This window comes from Eptatretus burgeri, chromosome 18, assembly GCF_056783735.1.
Source record: "Eptatretus burgeri isolate ZD-2024b chromosome 18, Ebu_testis_v1, whole genome shotgun sequence".
Lineage (NCBI taxonomy): Eukaryota > Metazoa > Chordata > Myxini > Myxiniformes > Myxinidae > Eptatretus > Eptatretus burgeri.
In genome coordinates this window covers 31,723,947-31,741,758 of record NC_140978.1, presented here as the reverse complement: position 1 = coordinate 31,741,758, position 17,812 = coordinate 31,723,947, and the positions used below count along the sequence as shown (strand labels likewise).

Sequence of the window (17,812 nt, the reverse complement as noted above, 5' to 3'; positions counted from 1 at the left end):
GGGTATGACTGGGAATGATGGGAACAGAGAGGGAGGGGTTACAGCCACAAGATTTTGAAGCGAACACAGAATTGAGTCATTTGGCCTGCTCACAAGCAGAGTCGGTTGTGGTCCCATTTGAAGTAAGGAAAGGTATGGAAGGAGGAGCACACCAGAGACCGACTTGACAAGGTACCACCAGGTTTTAGAGGAGGATGTCAAGTTGAAAGCTCATTCTTGAGATTGGACAGATGTTTTTTTGGCTTTCCTGAGGGTAGACACAATAGTTGTGGGTTTTGTAGAATGATCTTCGGTTGCCTTTGGTTGGGTTAGCCTTCAAGGAGGAGAATTACACCAGCCTCACCACAGGATTCAGAGAAGGATGGGTGAGATAATAGAAGTCGAGATTGGATCAATGTGTGCATAAGAGAGCAGTTTTCTGTTGAAGGATTGCCAGGCTGAATTATTATCAGGGGTGGTAGATATAGGAGACCAATCCTGAAGTGTGATTGCTGCTTGTAATCCCTGCCAACTTTTTTTTTGTTGTTGTATACATGTCGAGGCTCGTATGAGAGCGAACTCACAATGCACAGTGGGGGTGGGCAGGAGACAAGAGGGACGGGAGAGGGAAGGACAAAACAGTGGGGAACATAGACATTAGGAGATCTGTGGAAGGGAGAAGGATGGGGCGGGAAACACGGGGTATCCTAGATGGACACCACAGGGACTTTCAGGACTTAACACGACAGGGAACTTTCGGGAAGGAAGGCAGGGAATTTGAAGGAGGTGGGTTTGGGGTGGATTAACAGGGGTAGAAAATATCATGGTTTTGGATGGGGGAAGATAAGAGGTGGTGGTGAACAGCTGTTTTGAAGACCTGGAGGGAAGAAATGGGATTAAAGAGAGTGTGGGAGTTTATTCCAAAGGTGGGGGGGGGGAAGAGGAATAAAAGAGTGGAGGTGAGCAGTGATTTGTGTTTTTGGTAGTTTTACCAGAAGGGGGTTGCTGGCAGACCTTGAGTGTCCTGTGGAAATATGGGTGAGGACATATCACAGACAGAACAGGGGGGTGAGACGTGAGAGGAGACTGTAGAAGACAGAGAGACCAACGACCTGCCAGTGGTGAGAGAGTGAGAGGCCCAAAGACTCAGCCTCACCGTGGGATATACCAATGATCCTGAATGCCTTGGTTTCCACAGCGTGAAGCCGAGAAAGGTGAGAGGCAGGAGCACCAACCCAGAGGGGAGAGCAGTACTCCATCAGGCTGTGGACAAAAGCTTTGTATGTGGTTAGGAGCTCAGATGGACCAAGGAAGGACTTTGCACGACGGAGGATGCCCAGTCTGCGACTGGCTTTAGAGGCCAGGTTGTAAATGTGGCTTTCCCAGGAAAGATCATGGCAGATTGTGAGACCCCGAAGTTTGATGAAAGGACTTCTTCCAGAGGAAAAGCAGTTTGCCTGAGTGAGCCGTCAGACTCACCAGCACAGAGGCTGTTTTCTGAGATTGGCCAGAGAGATGTTGACCTTCACAAGCAAGATGATCAAATGAGCCATTTGGGGCAGAGGACGAGCAAGACATTGGTAGAGAATTTGCTGATCACCAAATCCAGAAGAGAGGATTTGCCATTGGACTAAATCCAGTTCAGAAAGTTTACACATTGAGTCAGTCCCACAAAGTGGCAGAAGTGCCACAACTGGCAAGAGAGGAACCAACACCCATCCAATTTGCATGGTGACAATTGAAGTCACCACATATGAGGAAGATAAAGTTGAGATGAGTGATTAAAAGTTGGTCCATGCCTGAGAGAGATGTAGACGGAGCCGTCACTATTGGGAGGACGGTACAACACACAGACAAACATGAGGTTGGAGTGGAGGGTAAGTCACAGCCAGAGGTACTCCTGGAGTTTTGGAGGTGGAGAAGCAACACGGAGTGAGAAATGGATTATTTAATGTACAGCAAATTCAATGATTTATTAACTGGAGCGAATTCGATGGCGCGCCATCGCAAATCCCGACACTTCCAACCTAACGCAAAGTTGAAGGATGGCAAAAAGTTCCCCCAAGACCCAATATCAAAATTTTAGTCAAAGAAAGAATATTTTGTTTTGGCCTGTGGGCTGTGACCTCAAAGCCCCACCCACTGGGGCATGATCTTGGGGTCAAATCAAAAAATATTGCTCCACATTGCATTTGTCCGCCAATGTTGATTCCTTCGATAAAGTTTCATTCAAAAATGTGCCCGTAATTGTATTTTCTTGTGTTTGACCAAAAATGATACTGCTCTCGTACCTTCTTGCCATGTGATGATCACAACTACCAAGTTTGGTGGATTTCTACCTTACCATTGAGGAGAGATAGCATGACAGACAGACTGATTGTAATTCCAACCCACCCCACCCTCCACATATTATTATTACTTTTAACTGTGGGAATAATATGAGACAATCCCACATTGTGTGCCGACACCCTGGCAAAATCCATGAATATAGATTAGATGGCATTGGTAAATGGAAGTGGATCTTTAGTTACAGGAAGTAAATGGGAAATAAGTACCACAACAAACAAAGAAGCAATTGTCTCGTCGTTCACTCATCCAATCGGAGAACAGGCCAAGACACAGCTGCCTCCACTGAAATTCACTCGAGTCTATTTTGCTGTTAGTGAAAGTAGATATGTTCAGGTCGGTTGACTCCTGGTTTTATGGAATGGGAGTTTAATTTAATGCCATTGTTGAGGTGCTGTTGTATAGGAATGGATTATAAAGAGATGAAAGTTTTAAGTTGGATTTCATTAATCGTGTTATTGAAGTACATGGAATATTACTACCAGCCAAACAAAATGTTTATTGGTTACGAATGTGGTAAAGACATGTTTGCTCCGTTCCCCACACTCTTCCCATACAATGTATACTATAACCTCATCTGCACGGTTTATACCACACTTTGGTTTGGCGCGATAGTCCAGAAGTGTGCAAACTCTCCTCTAAGCTGTCTAGCCTGGCTTTGAATCCTGACCCAGCTATAAACTGTCATCCTAGTGTTTTGCAGACAGGGAGATTCATCAATGTTTGTGTTGTAATGATGCTCAACTAAATATTTCGGACAGAAATGTGTAATTTGTTCAGGGTGCCGGCGATAGCTCACCTACTCTTCACGAAGGACACCATGGGATATTTAGTTGGTGGACGGGTCACCAGTTTAATATCCATCCGAGGGACGGCACACAAATCGATGAATCTCCCTGTCTGTGAAACAACGGGATAACGGTTTGTAGCTGGGTCGGGATTCAAACCCAGGCGAAACAGCTGAGCGGTGAGGGTGTGTACCTCAAGGCCATCCTGCCAGCCCAGTTGTTACACCACACAGGTGAGGTGAGAAGCGGGGTTAATCAACTGGTTCACTGTCTGTCTTCATCTACAAACGTCAGTTTATGATCGAGGAACAACTTGATTTCAATTTAATGTCATATTTTGAGCAAGAATCGGAAAACAAACCTCTAGTTTAACTCTTTTGCTCTGCATTCGTTCGGATCACACATGCACAGAGTAGTGAGATGATTGTTACTTGGTGAAAAAAAATTTCACCAAGTATGTTGGTCTTGTCTGTTTGTCACACGATTTTTGGCCACAGTTTTCAAGCAGTCGTTCTGATTTTCTTTTTGTGTGTGTGTGTGTGTGTGTGTGTGTGTGTGTGTGTGTGTGTGTGTGTGTGTGTGTGTGTGTGTGTGTGTGTGTGTGTGTGTGTGTGTGTGTGTGTGTGTGTGTGTGTGTGTGTGTATAGGTGACCAGCCAAGGACAGCAACGCTTGATTTTTGGTGAAAATCTGGATCCGGATCTGCGAATCTACCAGTCGGCCATCTTTGATCAGATCACAAAATAAAGTGAGGTGCACGTGTGTGCCATCATGTACTGTGCTTGAGCCAAGTTTGAACAAAATCTGACCATGCATATCTGAGAAATGGTTGGTGACACATTGAATTGTAAGAAAATGGCCACCAGTCGGCCATCTTGAATCTGATCTCGAATAAAAATGCCATGCATACGCAAGCCATCATTACCTTCGCATTCTGTGAAAGGTTATGTTTTGGTCGGCGTGTATTTATTTATTTATTTATTTATTTACTTATTTGTAATCTTGTGATTCGTATAACTCAAAAAGTATTAAACCGAATTGCATGAAATTTGGTGGGATGATTGGTTATTAGCCAGGAAGCATTCGATTAGATTTTGGGATCGTTCGGGTCAAAGGTCAAGGTCAAGGTCACGAAAAGGTCAAAATCGTCTTTTTACGATAACAGTCAATTTTTATTCAGTTTGCATGCAACTAACGCCAAAATGTTCAGAATTCAACGCCTCATCTTGTGATATGCAATATGACACAATGACGCCCATACTCTTGTTACCGGTTAGGGGTCAAAGGTCAGGGGGGTCACGACCTTGAAAAATATGCGGTTTTTGTCATAACGCGGTCAATTCTTGTCCGCTTTACATGAACCCAGCACCAAAATGTTCAGAATTTAATGCCCTATCTTGTGACACAATGACGTCATAACACATGTCACCGGTTGGGGTAAAATGTCGGGGGGGGGGGAGGTCACGCCCTTGAAAAATATGCAGTTTTCGGCACAACTCAGTCAATTCTTATTCGATTTGCATGAAACCAGCATCAAACGAGATTACCTTCTCTTGTTGAAACGTATTCACCGAGCTTGCGAGTGAAGACTCGCCAAAACGACGTGATTTTTGTTTTGTCCGTAGCCCCCGAAAGTCGGGGGGGGGTCATGACATTATAGATATGTGGTTTGTGTCATAAGACCATTCATATGAAACCAGTTCCCCACACTCATACCAAGAACAAAAAAGTAGTGGTGGCGAAGGTATGCGCTCTATGAGTGTCCGTTCTAGTTCATTATTTGTTTGCCAAGTTTGAACATCTGTAAATGCATGTCCAAGAAATGGTTGAGGACGTGTTTAACATCAGGTTTTTTTTAAATAACTAAAATTACCGCCAGTTGGCCATCTTGGATCTGAAGTCGAAAAAAAAAAAATGACATGCATATGTATACCATCATGTGTTGTCTTTTTGTCAAGTACGAATATAATCGGTGCATACTTCTCAGAGATATGCTTACGGACGCATGCGTGCATGGACACGAAAATCGAGACGAAATCCCCCGTTTCGGATGAAGTCCAACCACATGGGAAAATGAGGTGCAGTTGAAATCACGGCAATGACAGATTGGTGTATTCCATTATATCGGGTGTATCAGACAGGACTTGTAAAACATAAAAAAAAAATGCAAAGAAAAAGTTAATCATCCATGTCAGAGTGGAGGGTAATTGAATTTGGGTCTGTTTGTGTGGTTGCTTGTATGTCGGTTAGTTACATATAGTATAGCAGTTATGTGAACTATTTGGTTGAATTGTGCCTTTGATAGAAACCCGAAATTTAGCACACAGTTGGAGCATGCACTTGGGAAGATTTTTGGATATAAGGCCATCAAAGATTTGTCCCGTGACAGGAATGGCAGACATTTTCCAAAATGGCCACCAAAGACATGATAATTATGCATGATATTGTGTGGAAAGGTGATGGTGGGGCTGTTGGCCTCATAGAGAACCCGGCAGCTCTGCATCGCTGGATGGTATCTGGTCCCAAGATGGCTCGTTTGATTGGAGAATTCGAGGGTTCAACCGAGAAGAGGCAGGACACAGATCGGCGTCATCATGAACAAAAGAAGCATGCACAGATGGCACTTGCATGAGATGTGAAATCACTGAGTGGAGCCACAGAAGAGATGGGAATCCCATTCAGTGAGAACAGCAGTGATCATCTTGTACTGGACAGTAGGAACAATACAGATACAGCTGTGGCAGACACGGTGCGCCAGATTGAGAAACTTGGACTCAACTTGTATAAGACATGTAAAAGAGAGACTTGTCAGCCAAACAATTCCCATTGCAGATCCTATCAAGTGGAAAACCTCCATCTCTTCAGCCGGCCTCCAGTCAGAGAGAAGTCAAGCAAACAGCTCCAGCTGTCATCCCTGTAGAATAACTGCTCACTCTTCTCTAGACTGGACATTGCCTCCCAGATACGCAATGGTGATCTGGACGAATTCTTCCAGCATGAAAATCAGGCCTGTCCACCAGCAGTGTCACAGATGGGTGTCCTGAGAACCGGGACAAAGTCAGATTTGTTGCACTGCTTGCAAGACCATACTCTTGCCAAAGAGACTGTCTCCAGTCCCGCAGTTCAGGTCACCATCCTTGATGACACTGCCATCATCAACATGCTGTGACCTGGGACTACAAAGACGTTCCAGGATTATGCCACTGATGTTTTCGTGCCATACATCACATCGCAGCTTCAGCATGTAACCAGATTAGACATCATATAGTATGTGAACATGCCTGAAAGCTTGAAGGCTGACACTCATATTAAGAGATGTGTCAATCCATCGAGTGCAATTCCTGGAAACTGGCAGACGTTTCTCTCCATCGATAACAAGAAGACAGTTGTTTTCCTTCCTGGCAATGAACGCAGCAGGCATCAACTCCAACAAACAGGTCATCACCACATACCATACTGATGTGCTTTGCACAAAGCATCAAGCTGTCTTGTTTCTGGCTCCATGCACCCATGAAGAGGTCGACACGTGCATCCTACTCCACCTAGAAGATGCTATGCGGCAAGGGCACAACAAACTATCAATACGCACAGTTGACATGGATGTTGTAGTTCTGGCCATAACATCAGCCCAGCACTTTCATCAAAAAATCTTGCTTCAGGTATATTCTAAGAGTGTGTCAAATTTTATGCTTTTATCAAAGGCACAATTTATTTACATGTCTGTAGTACTAATACTATCGAAATGATAATGATGATAATTATAGTTGTCATGATAATTGTCAATAATATTGGTGCATAATGATAATGATGGTGAAAATGACAATAATGATAATGGTAATAATGATATTAATAATAATGATGATATAATGATGTTATCTTGATGATAACAATGGTGATGGTACATAATCTTACTGTAATGCAGCTGTGGCGTATGTATGTGCGTAAATGGGAATGTGAGAAAGTACATATGTCGCCAAAATGGCGCACCCTGGTGATGTGTGTGCTGGTGAAGTCATATGCGTGCCCAAAAGTGGAAGTGAAACTGAAGCTTGAATTGAATTGTAAAGATGTATGTGCATACAAAATAATTTAATTAGAAACTAATTAAATAATGCAACTATCACAGAACATGTTTATATGAGCTGTTTTGAGAACAGTATGTAAGTGCCTGTCATAGATGGGCACTTCAGCTTGTGGTAATTATAATGATAATAGCCCAGACTGATTTTAATAATGACAATATTGAAAGTTATAATGATAATAACAATGATAATGGTACATGGTTATAGTTGTACATGCGTGCATCTATTCACTACGTACTATTTGAAATGTGACTACATCTCTTAATTACGTCCATTAACGATGGATTTATGGAACGTACCTTTTTAGACTCCTTTCTACCCTTTTAGACCCTCCAGACCTTTTTCAGATCTTTTGGACCTTCACACCTTTCCATACCCTTCAGACCCCAATAGATGATAAATGTTGCTTCTGGGACGCCCTTTCAAATGAATGGGGGAAAAGAGAAAAACTATCTGACCCAAGCCCCAAAAGCTCAAAATGGGAGACTCACTTCCTTCCCTCCCATACGAGCAAATGAAAAATTGAGACTAACTGATTAAAGCACTTCTTCCCCCTAACATAATCACAGTCCTTTCATATTTTCATTATACTCAAAGAGTGACCCAACAAATATTTGCCAATGTTCTACTTTAGGGAATAACTTAATTTTCTTGAAACATTCATTTCCATCGAGTATATTCACAAAGAATAACTTGGAACTTGGTTCTTGGTTTTCAAACAAAATCTGGTTTATCTTCCCGTGTCTGGAAAAAACCAGATACAGGGTAAATTTTAGGATAACCGACGAAGATAATCGCATGATTTCTTTTAATGGAGAGATTATATCCATCAGAATTCACTTACGTGATGCTTTCCAATAAATAAATACGATGGTTATTGTGAGGAAACGTGCGTTGGGAGAATATAAAATAATTACAGGGGATGGGATGTTCCTTTCCCCATATTATAAGGGTGAAGGTATTTATATTGGTAGAGGATACTATAAAACTTCGAGACAACGGGGTGTGGTACATCAATTTAGAAAAAAAGGAGATGGGATAATTGTTACTCTAATGGGTCTAGGTTCAAGTATTCTTAAACATTAAGACCTAATTGGTTCAATTGCTTCTGCTGTGGGAAATGTAGCGGGTGCTATAAAGAGTATAAAAGATGCCCAAAAGGAATCCCATGAACTGCAAACAATAAAAGAAATTAAGAAAGGCAAAACTCAGTTGTCTCACCAAGAACGACAAAAAGTAATTCAAATACTTGGGTCAGGGTTTCAAAAGTTTTAACATCTTTTTTCCGAAATAAATACAAGTATGGAAGCAATTGATAATATCTATGATTTGGATGATACCATTGTCATCTCAAACTCGACTGAAAAAGAAGACTACTTCAAGGTAAGTGCCAAAACTGGAACAGACTGGAATACAAATGGAACAAAAAGTTTTGAAATAAATAATCAACAAACTTATTTGAATCTCGCCAAAAGTTTCTTGTGTAAATTTACATTCACTAAGGCTGCGAATAACACAAACGCTGCACTCGTAAATGATTTCTTCTGGAAAATGTTTGATAGTGTTCGTTTGTATATTGGAACACAAGAAGGTGAAGCGATTGATTATGTCTCTGCAACATCTGAAATGATGAAATTTACACTATATTCTTTTAGTGATAGAATGGGAAAGGGAGCTGTCGAAGGTTTTATTCCTGATATAGCAACAGGAACAAACACAGACCCTGGATATAGTCAAATAAAATGAATGTATTTTGATGATACAAAAGCAGGTAATAGTTTTACTGTGGCATTTCCTCTTAAAGGTATATTTGGGTTTTGTGATCATGATAAAGTTCTTTGTGGACTTAAAATTAGATTTCAACGACAAAGGAATGATAATGAAAATAGATTGCTTTTTGGCATTGCTAATGCTTCTTGGTGCTCAGAATAAATTTGTTATTGATGAAATTAGTTGGTATATTAGTGAATATACTCATAATCTTAGAACAGAAGAGATGCTGAATAGAAGATAAAGAAACCACTCAATGTATCATACCTTAAATGAAGATTTCAACACGTTAAACTGAACCAAACCACTTACACGTGGCATTTGGGTGTTCTGAAAGTAAAGCCACGATACCTGTGGCTCATTAAAAAAAAACGAGATGGTGATACTGCCACTGATAAGAATAATGCATTGAGTGATAATGCCAAGGTGAAACAACTTCGCGTTTCTCAAGATGGAACATTTTATCCACGAGATAGATTGGAAATTAATTGGGAAAAAATGATTATGCTGAAGCATACAAGTCTTTCCAAAAGGTGTGTGAAAGCAAGGTAAATAAAGAACCCATTTTGGATATGACAACATTTAAAAGCGTGTATACAATCTCTGCGATTGACCTGAGTGCTCAAAAGGAAACCATAAAGTCAAATAGAGTGGATACTTCCCTATACATTGAAAGAGGAGAGAGTGAAGAAGTTGATACATATTGTTTGCTTTTGGAAGAAACAGAATTACAGATTAATGCAGATAATGGAGTTATGATTAGTCTCACATAATTTTTTTGATAAATAAATGAGTAGTAAAGTGCCAACTGAGGTATTTGTTAATCAAATCAATCTTCATAAACTATCATCTTGTATTCAAAATCAAAAGCCTTGTATGATTAATGTTCATACATTTCAGAGAAAAGGAGCAGTAAGAATTGATGTTTTGCTCACAAGAGAACAGGTGAAAATCTTGAACGATACTGGCTCACTAAAAATTAAAATGTCAAAACCAATGTTGAAGAAATATTCAAAAAGAGAAATGAGTGAAGGATTTCTCCCATTTCTAATTCCATTATTTGCTGGTTTAAGTGCGGCTGGAGCATTGCCGGGTGGTATTTCAGCAGCGGTGAAAACTGCCAACGATAGGAAGGCTCAACTCCAGGCTCAAAAAGAGTTGGAAAGACAACAAAGAGTTGGAGAAACAAATTGGTGGAAGTGGTGTCATTGTAGATTTTGCTGAAAAACTTGAAAGTCTGCCTGATAAAGCGAGATTGTTGGTTGGAGATTTTTTCTTTACTGTTACACAAGCAGGTGTAAAATTAACTAAAAGGGGTAATGGATTATATCTTTTTCATCAATAAATGAGCATTGATGAGTGGTTAAAAGAATTTGGAAAGAATACAGCATCAAATTTAGAACTTGTGAAATATTGTAAGAAATTGATAATGTTGATAATGAGGCGTGGTTCTATGTGTGAGAGATGAGTCAACAAATTTGTCTAAAAATACAAAGAATATTATTATGAACTTTGAAGATAATAATGGAAACGGTTCTCATTGGGTTTGTATTTTTAATCGTCAAATATTATTTTGATAGTTATGGTCTTCCACTACCTGTTGAAGTCATAAAATTCTTACAGAATGGTGTTTATCAAATATTTCAAGTCAAGGAATTAAATTCCAAGTATTGTTGTCAATTATGTCTCCATGTGTTATTTCAACTGAACAAAAATAATTTTTTTATATTATTTTTAATCTAATATAAATGACTAATGTTTGAAAAGATGGTTCTATCTTTGGCGTATCCCAAGAACTGGATATTGATTTATCAAATTATTCCACAAAGGCACAGGCTGAATGACAGAAATATAGTATAGCAAAAAATATTAATATGAAAAATGCTTATAAATTAATAAATTATCCAAGCCTGACTGATGCGAATGACTTGGTGAGATTAAGTGATTTATCACAATATATATCTATATTAATATTTCGGCACGCCCCTTTCTTTGTTCCACCATCAGATTTTTGTTACTGCATGAAATGAAACAAGATTTGGCACATATACTAATGATATTATTGTCTTCCTTAAGAGGCTCCTCAAAATTCGTTTTGATGCATTTTCACAAACGCCAACTGATTCCATTCAAATTCGGTACGATTATAGCTTTTGGTCCAACTTAGGTCATTGGCTTTAAGTTTTTTCCATAACACTTCCGATATTCGAAAAAATCGATAAAGCGATATCCCTTATGGGATTTTCCATTCAAATCCACTCAAGTTTAAGGCCTACGGGGGACGCAAATTTCCACTTTGCCCCGGGCGCTGTTTACCTCCGCTACGCCAAGCTGTTAGGGTAGCTAACCCTAACCCTAATGCTAACCCTAACTGCTAACCCTAACCCTAACCCTAACCGCTAACCGCTAACAGCTATTCAGGAAATTTGCAAGAAAGCCCGGGCAACGCCAGGCTTTATTGCTAGCCCGAGCAACGCTGGGCATTACTACTAGTTGTAGATAAGTACGACGACACCTCAACGAAGACTAAGCCATCAGAAACATTTACAAAATGAGAATATAAAAAAGAGATTAATGTTATAAAGCCTAAGTTCAAAGTTGGTGATATAGTAAGAATATACAGGTGGAGATCTCATTTTGAAAAAGGTTATACTAAGCGATGGACAAATTAACTTTTTTAAATTGTTGATGTAATCGGTACAGTTCCTTGGACTTACAAATTATGTGATTTAGAGGGGGAAGAGATTTTAGATTCTTTTTATTCACAGGAATTACAAAAGACAAAATTAAGCAGATCATACTCATGGGAGCAATAGGTTTTCACAATCCTCTACTTGTACAACTCTGTGGAGTATAGTCAGGGGTATCTGCTGAGGTATTAAATAAATAAAAAAAATAAACAATACTATGTATAATATGTGTGTGTATAGAGGGGGACGTTCTTAGATCTGTGAACCCCAAACACAGAATCCTCAACTACATAGTCAAGGCTTAACGTGTGTGTGTGTGTGTGTGTGTGTGTGTGTGTGTGTGTGTGTGTGTGTGTGTGTGTGTGTGTGTGTGTGTGTGTGTGTGTGTGTGTGTGTGTGTGTGTGTGTGTGTGTGTGTGTGTGTGTGTGTGTGTGTGTGTGTGTGTGTGTGTGTTATAACATGGAGCATAATCAACCTTAACCCTTACATAAACCTAAAACCCTAACCCAACTCTAACCCTCACATTCAAAATCCCACCCTAACCCAACCGTAACCCAAACCCAACCCTAACCCACCCCAACCCTCACATTCAAAATCCCAACCCTAACCCAACATAATATATTTTTTTTAAATACATATTTCAACAATATATATTTCTTATATCGGGCGTAGTGGCGTGTGCTTGTAATCCGGCTACTCGGAGGCTTGGGTTGGAGGATCGCTTGAGGACGGGTGCTCTGCACCCTATGAGAGGGTGTAGGGCAGGTCGGAATCATGGCGAAATCCAATCCTTATCCCTGTGTCATAAGAGGCGACCAGGGTTGCGTCAGGAAGGGCATCCAGTGTTAAACCTGTGCCAAATCAGTATGCGGATCATAATGGATGATCCGCTGTGGCGACCCCTAACGGGCGCAGCTGAAAGGAGAACAACATATATTTTTTTTATGTTTTTTTTTTTCTCCTCTTCCAATTCTGTCTTTTATGGCTTTCAGGTTTGATGAAGTAGAAAGGGGGAGTAAGAACTTTCCAGCACTTTCTTCCCAGAACTTTCTTGATATTGCTCTCATCAAGCACCCTACAACAAAGAACCACATCGATAGGTTTAGATCCCCAAGAGTCTTTTTTGGTAGAAACCACATTTCAAGTCTCCAAATTAAACCCAACTTTCCAAGTAAGTCTCCAAGGTATAACCACATTCCTGTTGAGTCTCCAAGATATGTATCACATTGTGAGTTATCAAGCCAGAACCCACATTTCAAGTCTCCAAAATATAACCAACTTACAAAGTCTCCAAGGGATAACTCATTTCCTGATTTTTTTTTTTTTTTTTTTTCAAAATTTGAGTCTCCAAGGTAGGTTTCATATTTAGAACTCCTAGGTAGTTTTCACATTTAAAACCACCAAGGATACCTCATTTACTGATTTTTTTTATTTTTATTTTTTTTATTTTTTTCTTCTTCAAAATTTGAGTCTCCAAGGTAGGTTTCATATTTAGAACCATCTTGGCAGAACCCTTTTCCTGAGTCTTCAAGGTAGTTATTTGAGCCATCAAGGCAGAACTCATTTACTGATGTTTCCAAAATTTGTGGTCTCCAAGGTAGGTTTCATATTTAAAACCACCAAGGATAACTCATTTACTGATTTTTAAAAGATTTGTGAGTCTCCGAGGTAAAACTTATATTCTGGCTCATCAAGATATTTCTTGTTCAGTGGGTATTGTCTTAATAACTCGCAATGAGTACCATCGATGTGAAACTCTTTCAGGATTTTGTGGGTCTCCAAGGTATAACTCTTTGGTTGGGTCATCAAGGTAGAGCTCGTTCTGTGGGTCTTGGTCGCTGACAAGGTCTTCAACCAAACCGACAATTTCACCCTAAGTTGTGGAAAAAACAGTATTTTCATTTTTCATCTCAGATACAATTTCCTGTGAGAGAAAATAACAATGTATTAATTTAATGTAAGAGTATTATATGTATAAATTAATCTGTAAATATTAAAAGAAAATCTTACCTCAATAGATAAGAGGTTTGAATACAGTTCATCAACTTGAAGGTTTAGTTCCATACAAGTCGTAGAACTCCAAAGTCATCCCACTCAAACTCAGCACAGCAGTCCATTCTCAGTAAATATAAATATATGTTTAAATTCAGTGTGGGTTTAAAGCCTTTATATAGAAAGACTGGTGGGTGTGGTTTCCTTTGGAAATTCCCTGGGCAGCCCAAGCAGCCTTGTGAGTCAGAGATTAACTGGAAATGATGTAAGAGTAGGTGGTCCCCATTCATTTGTCCCATTCATTTGAATAGGCATCCCAGAAGCAACATTTATCATCTACTGACCCCCTTTATAACTCTCTCTACCCATTTTCACCTTTAATTTGCAATTGATGGCCTTTCATTTAGTAAATCCTTCCATTTATTTACCACACAAACCAGGTCCTGACGAGGGTGTGCAATCTCTGCTTGCTCTTTCTTGTTATTCAGTTGAAAAGTTGCAGAATAATCTGAAGGACCAAAGAGACAAGGCCCTCTTGAATTCCCACAAAGCGATTGCAGCATCCTTCATTCCACTTTATCTTGAACTGTTGTTTCGTAAACTCCAGCTAGCATGTTCTTTGTGGCAATGTTGTAAACTCTGTTGTGTGTGGAAATGGATGTGGTAATCCAAATGAAATTATTTCCTTGGACTACTTACTCTTTCGGTTCTTAAAATTATTGATAAACTTGTGTTGTGTCCACAGTTGATCATTTTGGTTCCTGGTCTTTGATCCTATATCTGCTCCAATGTACGGAGAGTGAGTATGTCCCTTTAATATCCCGATGATGATTGGTGGTATCGCATGGTGATTTGTGCTCATTCTGAAAATACCTGTCTGACATCTCCATCTGCTTTCTCATTTATTTATTTATTTATTTTTCTGTGTGCATTTAATACTTGATTGAGCCCAACATTTGTTGGCTCGAGCAAATATATATTACACTGTTACGATGAGTATGTGTCTCATCCTTCAGGGAAGGGACACACACTGTTTCCGCTCTTTCTTTATTTAGTTCCAACAATTACAATGGCACACCATTCTTTCATTTGAGTCAATCATCTTCAAATTTAGCATGGAGGTACTGTAGCCCCCCCCTCACCCACCCCCTCTCCCCCTATTTTTTTACACCCCTGTTTCAATTTTAATGGGCCACAGGTGAAGCACCAAAAATTACACATTTAGCCTTACCATTGTATTGTACAGCAAGTCCTCGCTTAATGTCGTCCCGGTTATTATTACCTCACTGATCTATTGGAGAACATGCTCGATTAAAGTTATGCAACATTGTATTGTACTGTTGTGTACGGCAGATAACGACCGCATGTTCGTCTGCAACAAAACGCCTTGAAACCTCTAATTTTGTACCGAGACTCATGGTTTTCCTGGTTTTAATAAAGCTACAGTTATATGCTGTACCATAAATACCGGTGTGTCCACCCACCCAGGGAACGCTTCGCATAAACTTTATATACACCGTGTCGCGGCCCAGGATTTTGTGTTCTCTATGAAGAAAGCTATCCTCGGCGAAGTCAATAAAGCGGGTTTTGATAAGGTGGGGAAAGCTGACATTACACAAGTTCTGCAATCACATGTGGAAGAGCTAATGGTTGAATATTTGAAGCAACTCGAGGTGAGAAAAACGGAAGGGGGGGGGGTGAGAGTATTAGAGGAACCAACCCATCAAACTTTGATGACCGAATGTCTTTCTGATGCACCGGAGCAGCGCGTCGCTGTGTCCATTTTCCGCCGGTACTCCAAGGGCCTCCGTCTGGCCATCCCCCTGGCCACCCCCCCTGGCAGATGCCTGGCCCATCCCCATCTCCTTGAGATGTTGATCAATCTGCTGCAACCGCGAGGCATGTGGTCAGCCCATTGGCCTCCTCCACTCACGCGGCCCCCTCACTGAGAGAATCTGGTGAGCAGGATCAGCATCAGGAAAATGAGAAACATGTCCATACAGCTGCAGCTGACGCTCACGGACTATGCAGGTAACATATCTCATTTGAGTCTCTCTCAGCAACCGCTCGTTGGACACAAAATCCGACCAGCGCTAGCCAAGGAATCTCAGAAAAGACCTGGTACCAAAGGAATTAAGTCTCCATCTCAGATCCATGGTCAGAGTCCATGGCTCGCATCCATGGAGCAAGACTGGAAGCACCAAGGACCTGAAGACTCGGACTTTCATCCCGCACAGATATCAGCAGTGCCTCACCCCATGATCCAATGAATCCATGACTCCCCAGGCCCGACCAAGATGTCTGTTGACCTCCGGCTCACAGCCAGCAGACATGAATATCACTGCCAAGGTAAGTGAATCTCTCTCTGACTTCAACATCCTCGCCACAAACAGGTACAGACATGATAGCAGCATCCAAGATGTCATTGAAAGCCTGGATCTTAGTTTTGACCCAGGAAACCCATAATCCCAGCCACTCCGACTCCTCATTCAGCACCTCGAGGGCCCCCAAAAGCATATCTGGAGTCTCCGCAAAGATGAGTGCATCATCTGTGAAATCAAGGTCAGAGATCTTGACATTCCCAAACGATGGACAGCAGCTTTATTTCTCTGAAATTCTCCCCAGAATCCAGTCCATACAAGTGCTGGAAAGTGTGGGAGCCAGCACACACCCCTGACAAACTCCAGTAACAACTGGAAGTAAGTCAGAGATGGTGCCACCACATCTCACAGCACGCTCAGTACCAGAGTGCTGTTCAGACATCAGATTGATCAGTTTTAGTGGCACCCCACGAAGACCAAGAATCCTCCAGAGGGCATCCCAAATCACTGAATCAAACGCTTTTCAGACATCAACATAGGCTGCAAAGAGCCCCCTGCAAAACTCTCGTCTGCGTTCAGTGAGGACCCGAAGAGCAAGGATGCGGTCAATCGTTGACCTCTTTGGTGTAAAGCCTGACTGCTCTGGACGCTGGTGTTGAAGAAGATGGTGGCGAACCGCATCAATAATTATTCAAGCAAAGACCTTGCCCAGCACAGAGAGCAGTGCCACCCCTCGGTATTTGTTGCAGTCTTGGCGATCACCCTTCCCTTTCCAGAGAGGGACAACAAGGCCCCTCTTCCAGTCAGTTGAGATGATGCCTGTGTTCCAGGCAGAGCACAGAACTGCATGCAATGACACGAGTACAGTATTTCCACCAACCTTGAGAAGATCAGCATGGATGCCACAAATCCAAGGAGCTTTACACCATTACAACTGGTTCACCGCAGTCTGTGTTTCCACAAACTAATGTGGACCGCAGTTGATTGGAGGGTCAGCAATAGGGATAGTAACACCCCTGCAATCTGACCCTGGAAGCTGGTGGATCAGCCAGGTCCAGCCACTCAAAGTAACCGGCCCAGTGGGCCTTCATTTCGGATTCCTCTGTCAAGAGCCCACCACCCTCCACTCTAACTGCAGTACACCGAGGGACGGTCTTGAAGGAACACAATGCACAAATTCCCCTGTAAACTGGATGAGAACCATTTGAACACAGGTGATGCTCTACCCCCACACAGATTCCTCACACATAGGCCTCCTTGTCCACCCTTTGTGCATGTGCAGTTTTATGCCTCAGCTCCCTGAACAGCTCAGCTCTGCCATTCAGCCTGGCCCTGTGACTCTGCTCAATGGTATCCAGTGTCCCTTGAGAGACAGAATTCTTATTTGTCCTCCGTTGAGTTCCAAGACATCCACCGGCAACATCAAGGACGGTGGTCTTGAAGGCACTCCACAACTCTTCAGGATCCCCCAAAACACCCAGACCCCCCAAATCTCCGCTCAGCCTGTTCGTAAATTCAGCTACCCTCTCATCCTTGAGCTTGCCAACATCCAGTCTAGGTTGGGATGGTACCATTCTCCTGGATTTACGCTGTAACTTCAGAGTTGCAAGAACAAGCCTGTGGTCAGTATTGAGGAACTGAGCACTCTGGTCGACCCTGCAGTTCTGAATCATCCTCCAGTGACCATCAATGAGGACATGATCAATTTCCTTTGCCACACCACCATTGTTAAAATACCAAGTCCAGCGATGAGCCTGTGGGTGCTGAAACCTTGATCAAGCTACCCTAAATCCATGACTTCTTCAAAAGTCAACAAACTTATTGCTATTCTGGTTCACAGTTCC

The 17,812-nt window shown here is 41.5% G+C and overlaps 1 protein-coding gene across 2 annotated transcripts in view; it reads left to right on the top strand.

Annotated features, from left to right (window-relative positions):
* The window catches only part of LOC147008825 (uncharacterized), a 43,853-nt gene that overhangs the window by 5,226 nt on the left and 20,815 nt on the right, over nucleotides 1-17,812 (top strand). For both annotated transcript variants that reach the window (XM_085864225.1, XM_085864226.1), the window contains exons 2-3: nucleotides 3,761-3,860; nucleotides 14,393-14,446. In XM_085864225.1, the coding sequence (XP_085720351.1) occupies nucleotides 14,436-14,446 (11 nt within the window). In that variant the 5' untranslated portion in view covers nucleotides 3,761-3,860; nucleotides 14,393-14,435. The remainder of the gene's footprint in view (nucleotides 1-3,760; nucleotides 3,861-14,392; nucleotides 14,447-17,812) is intronic.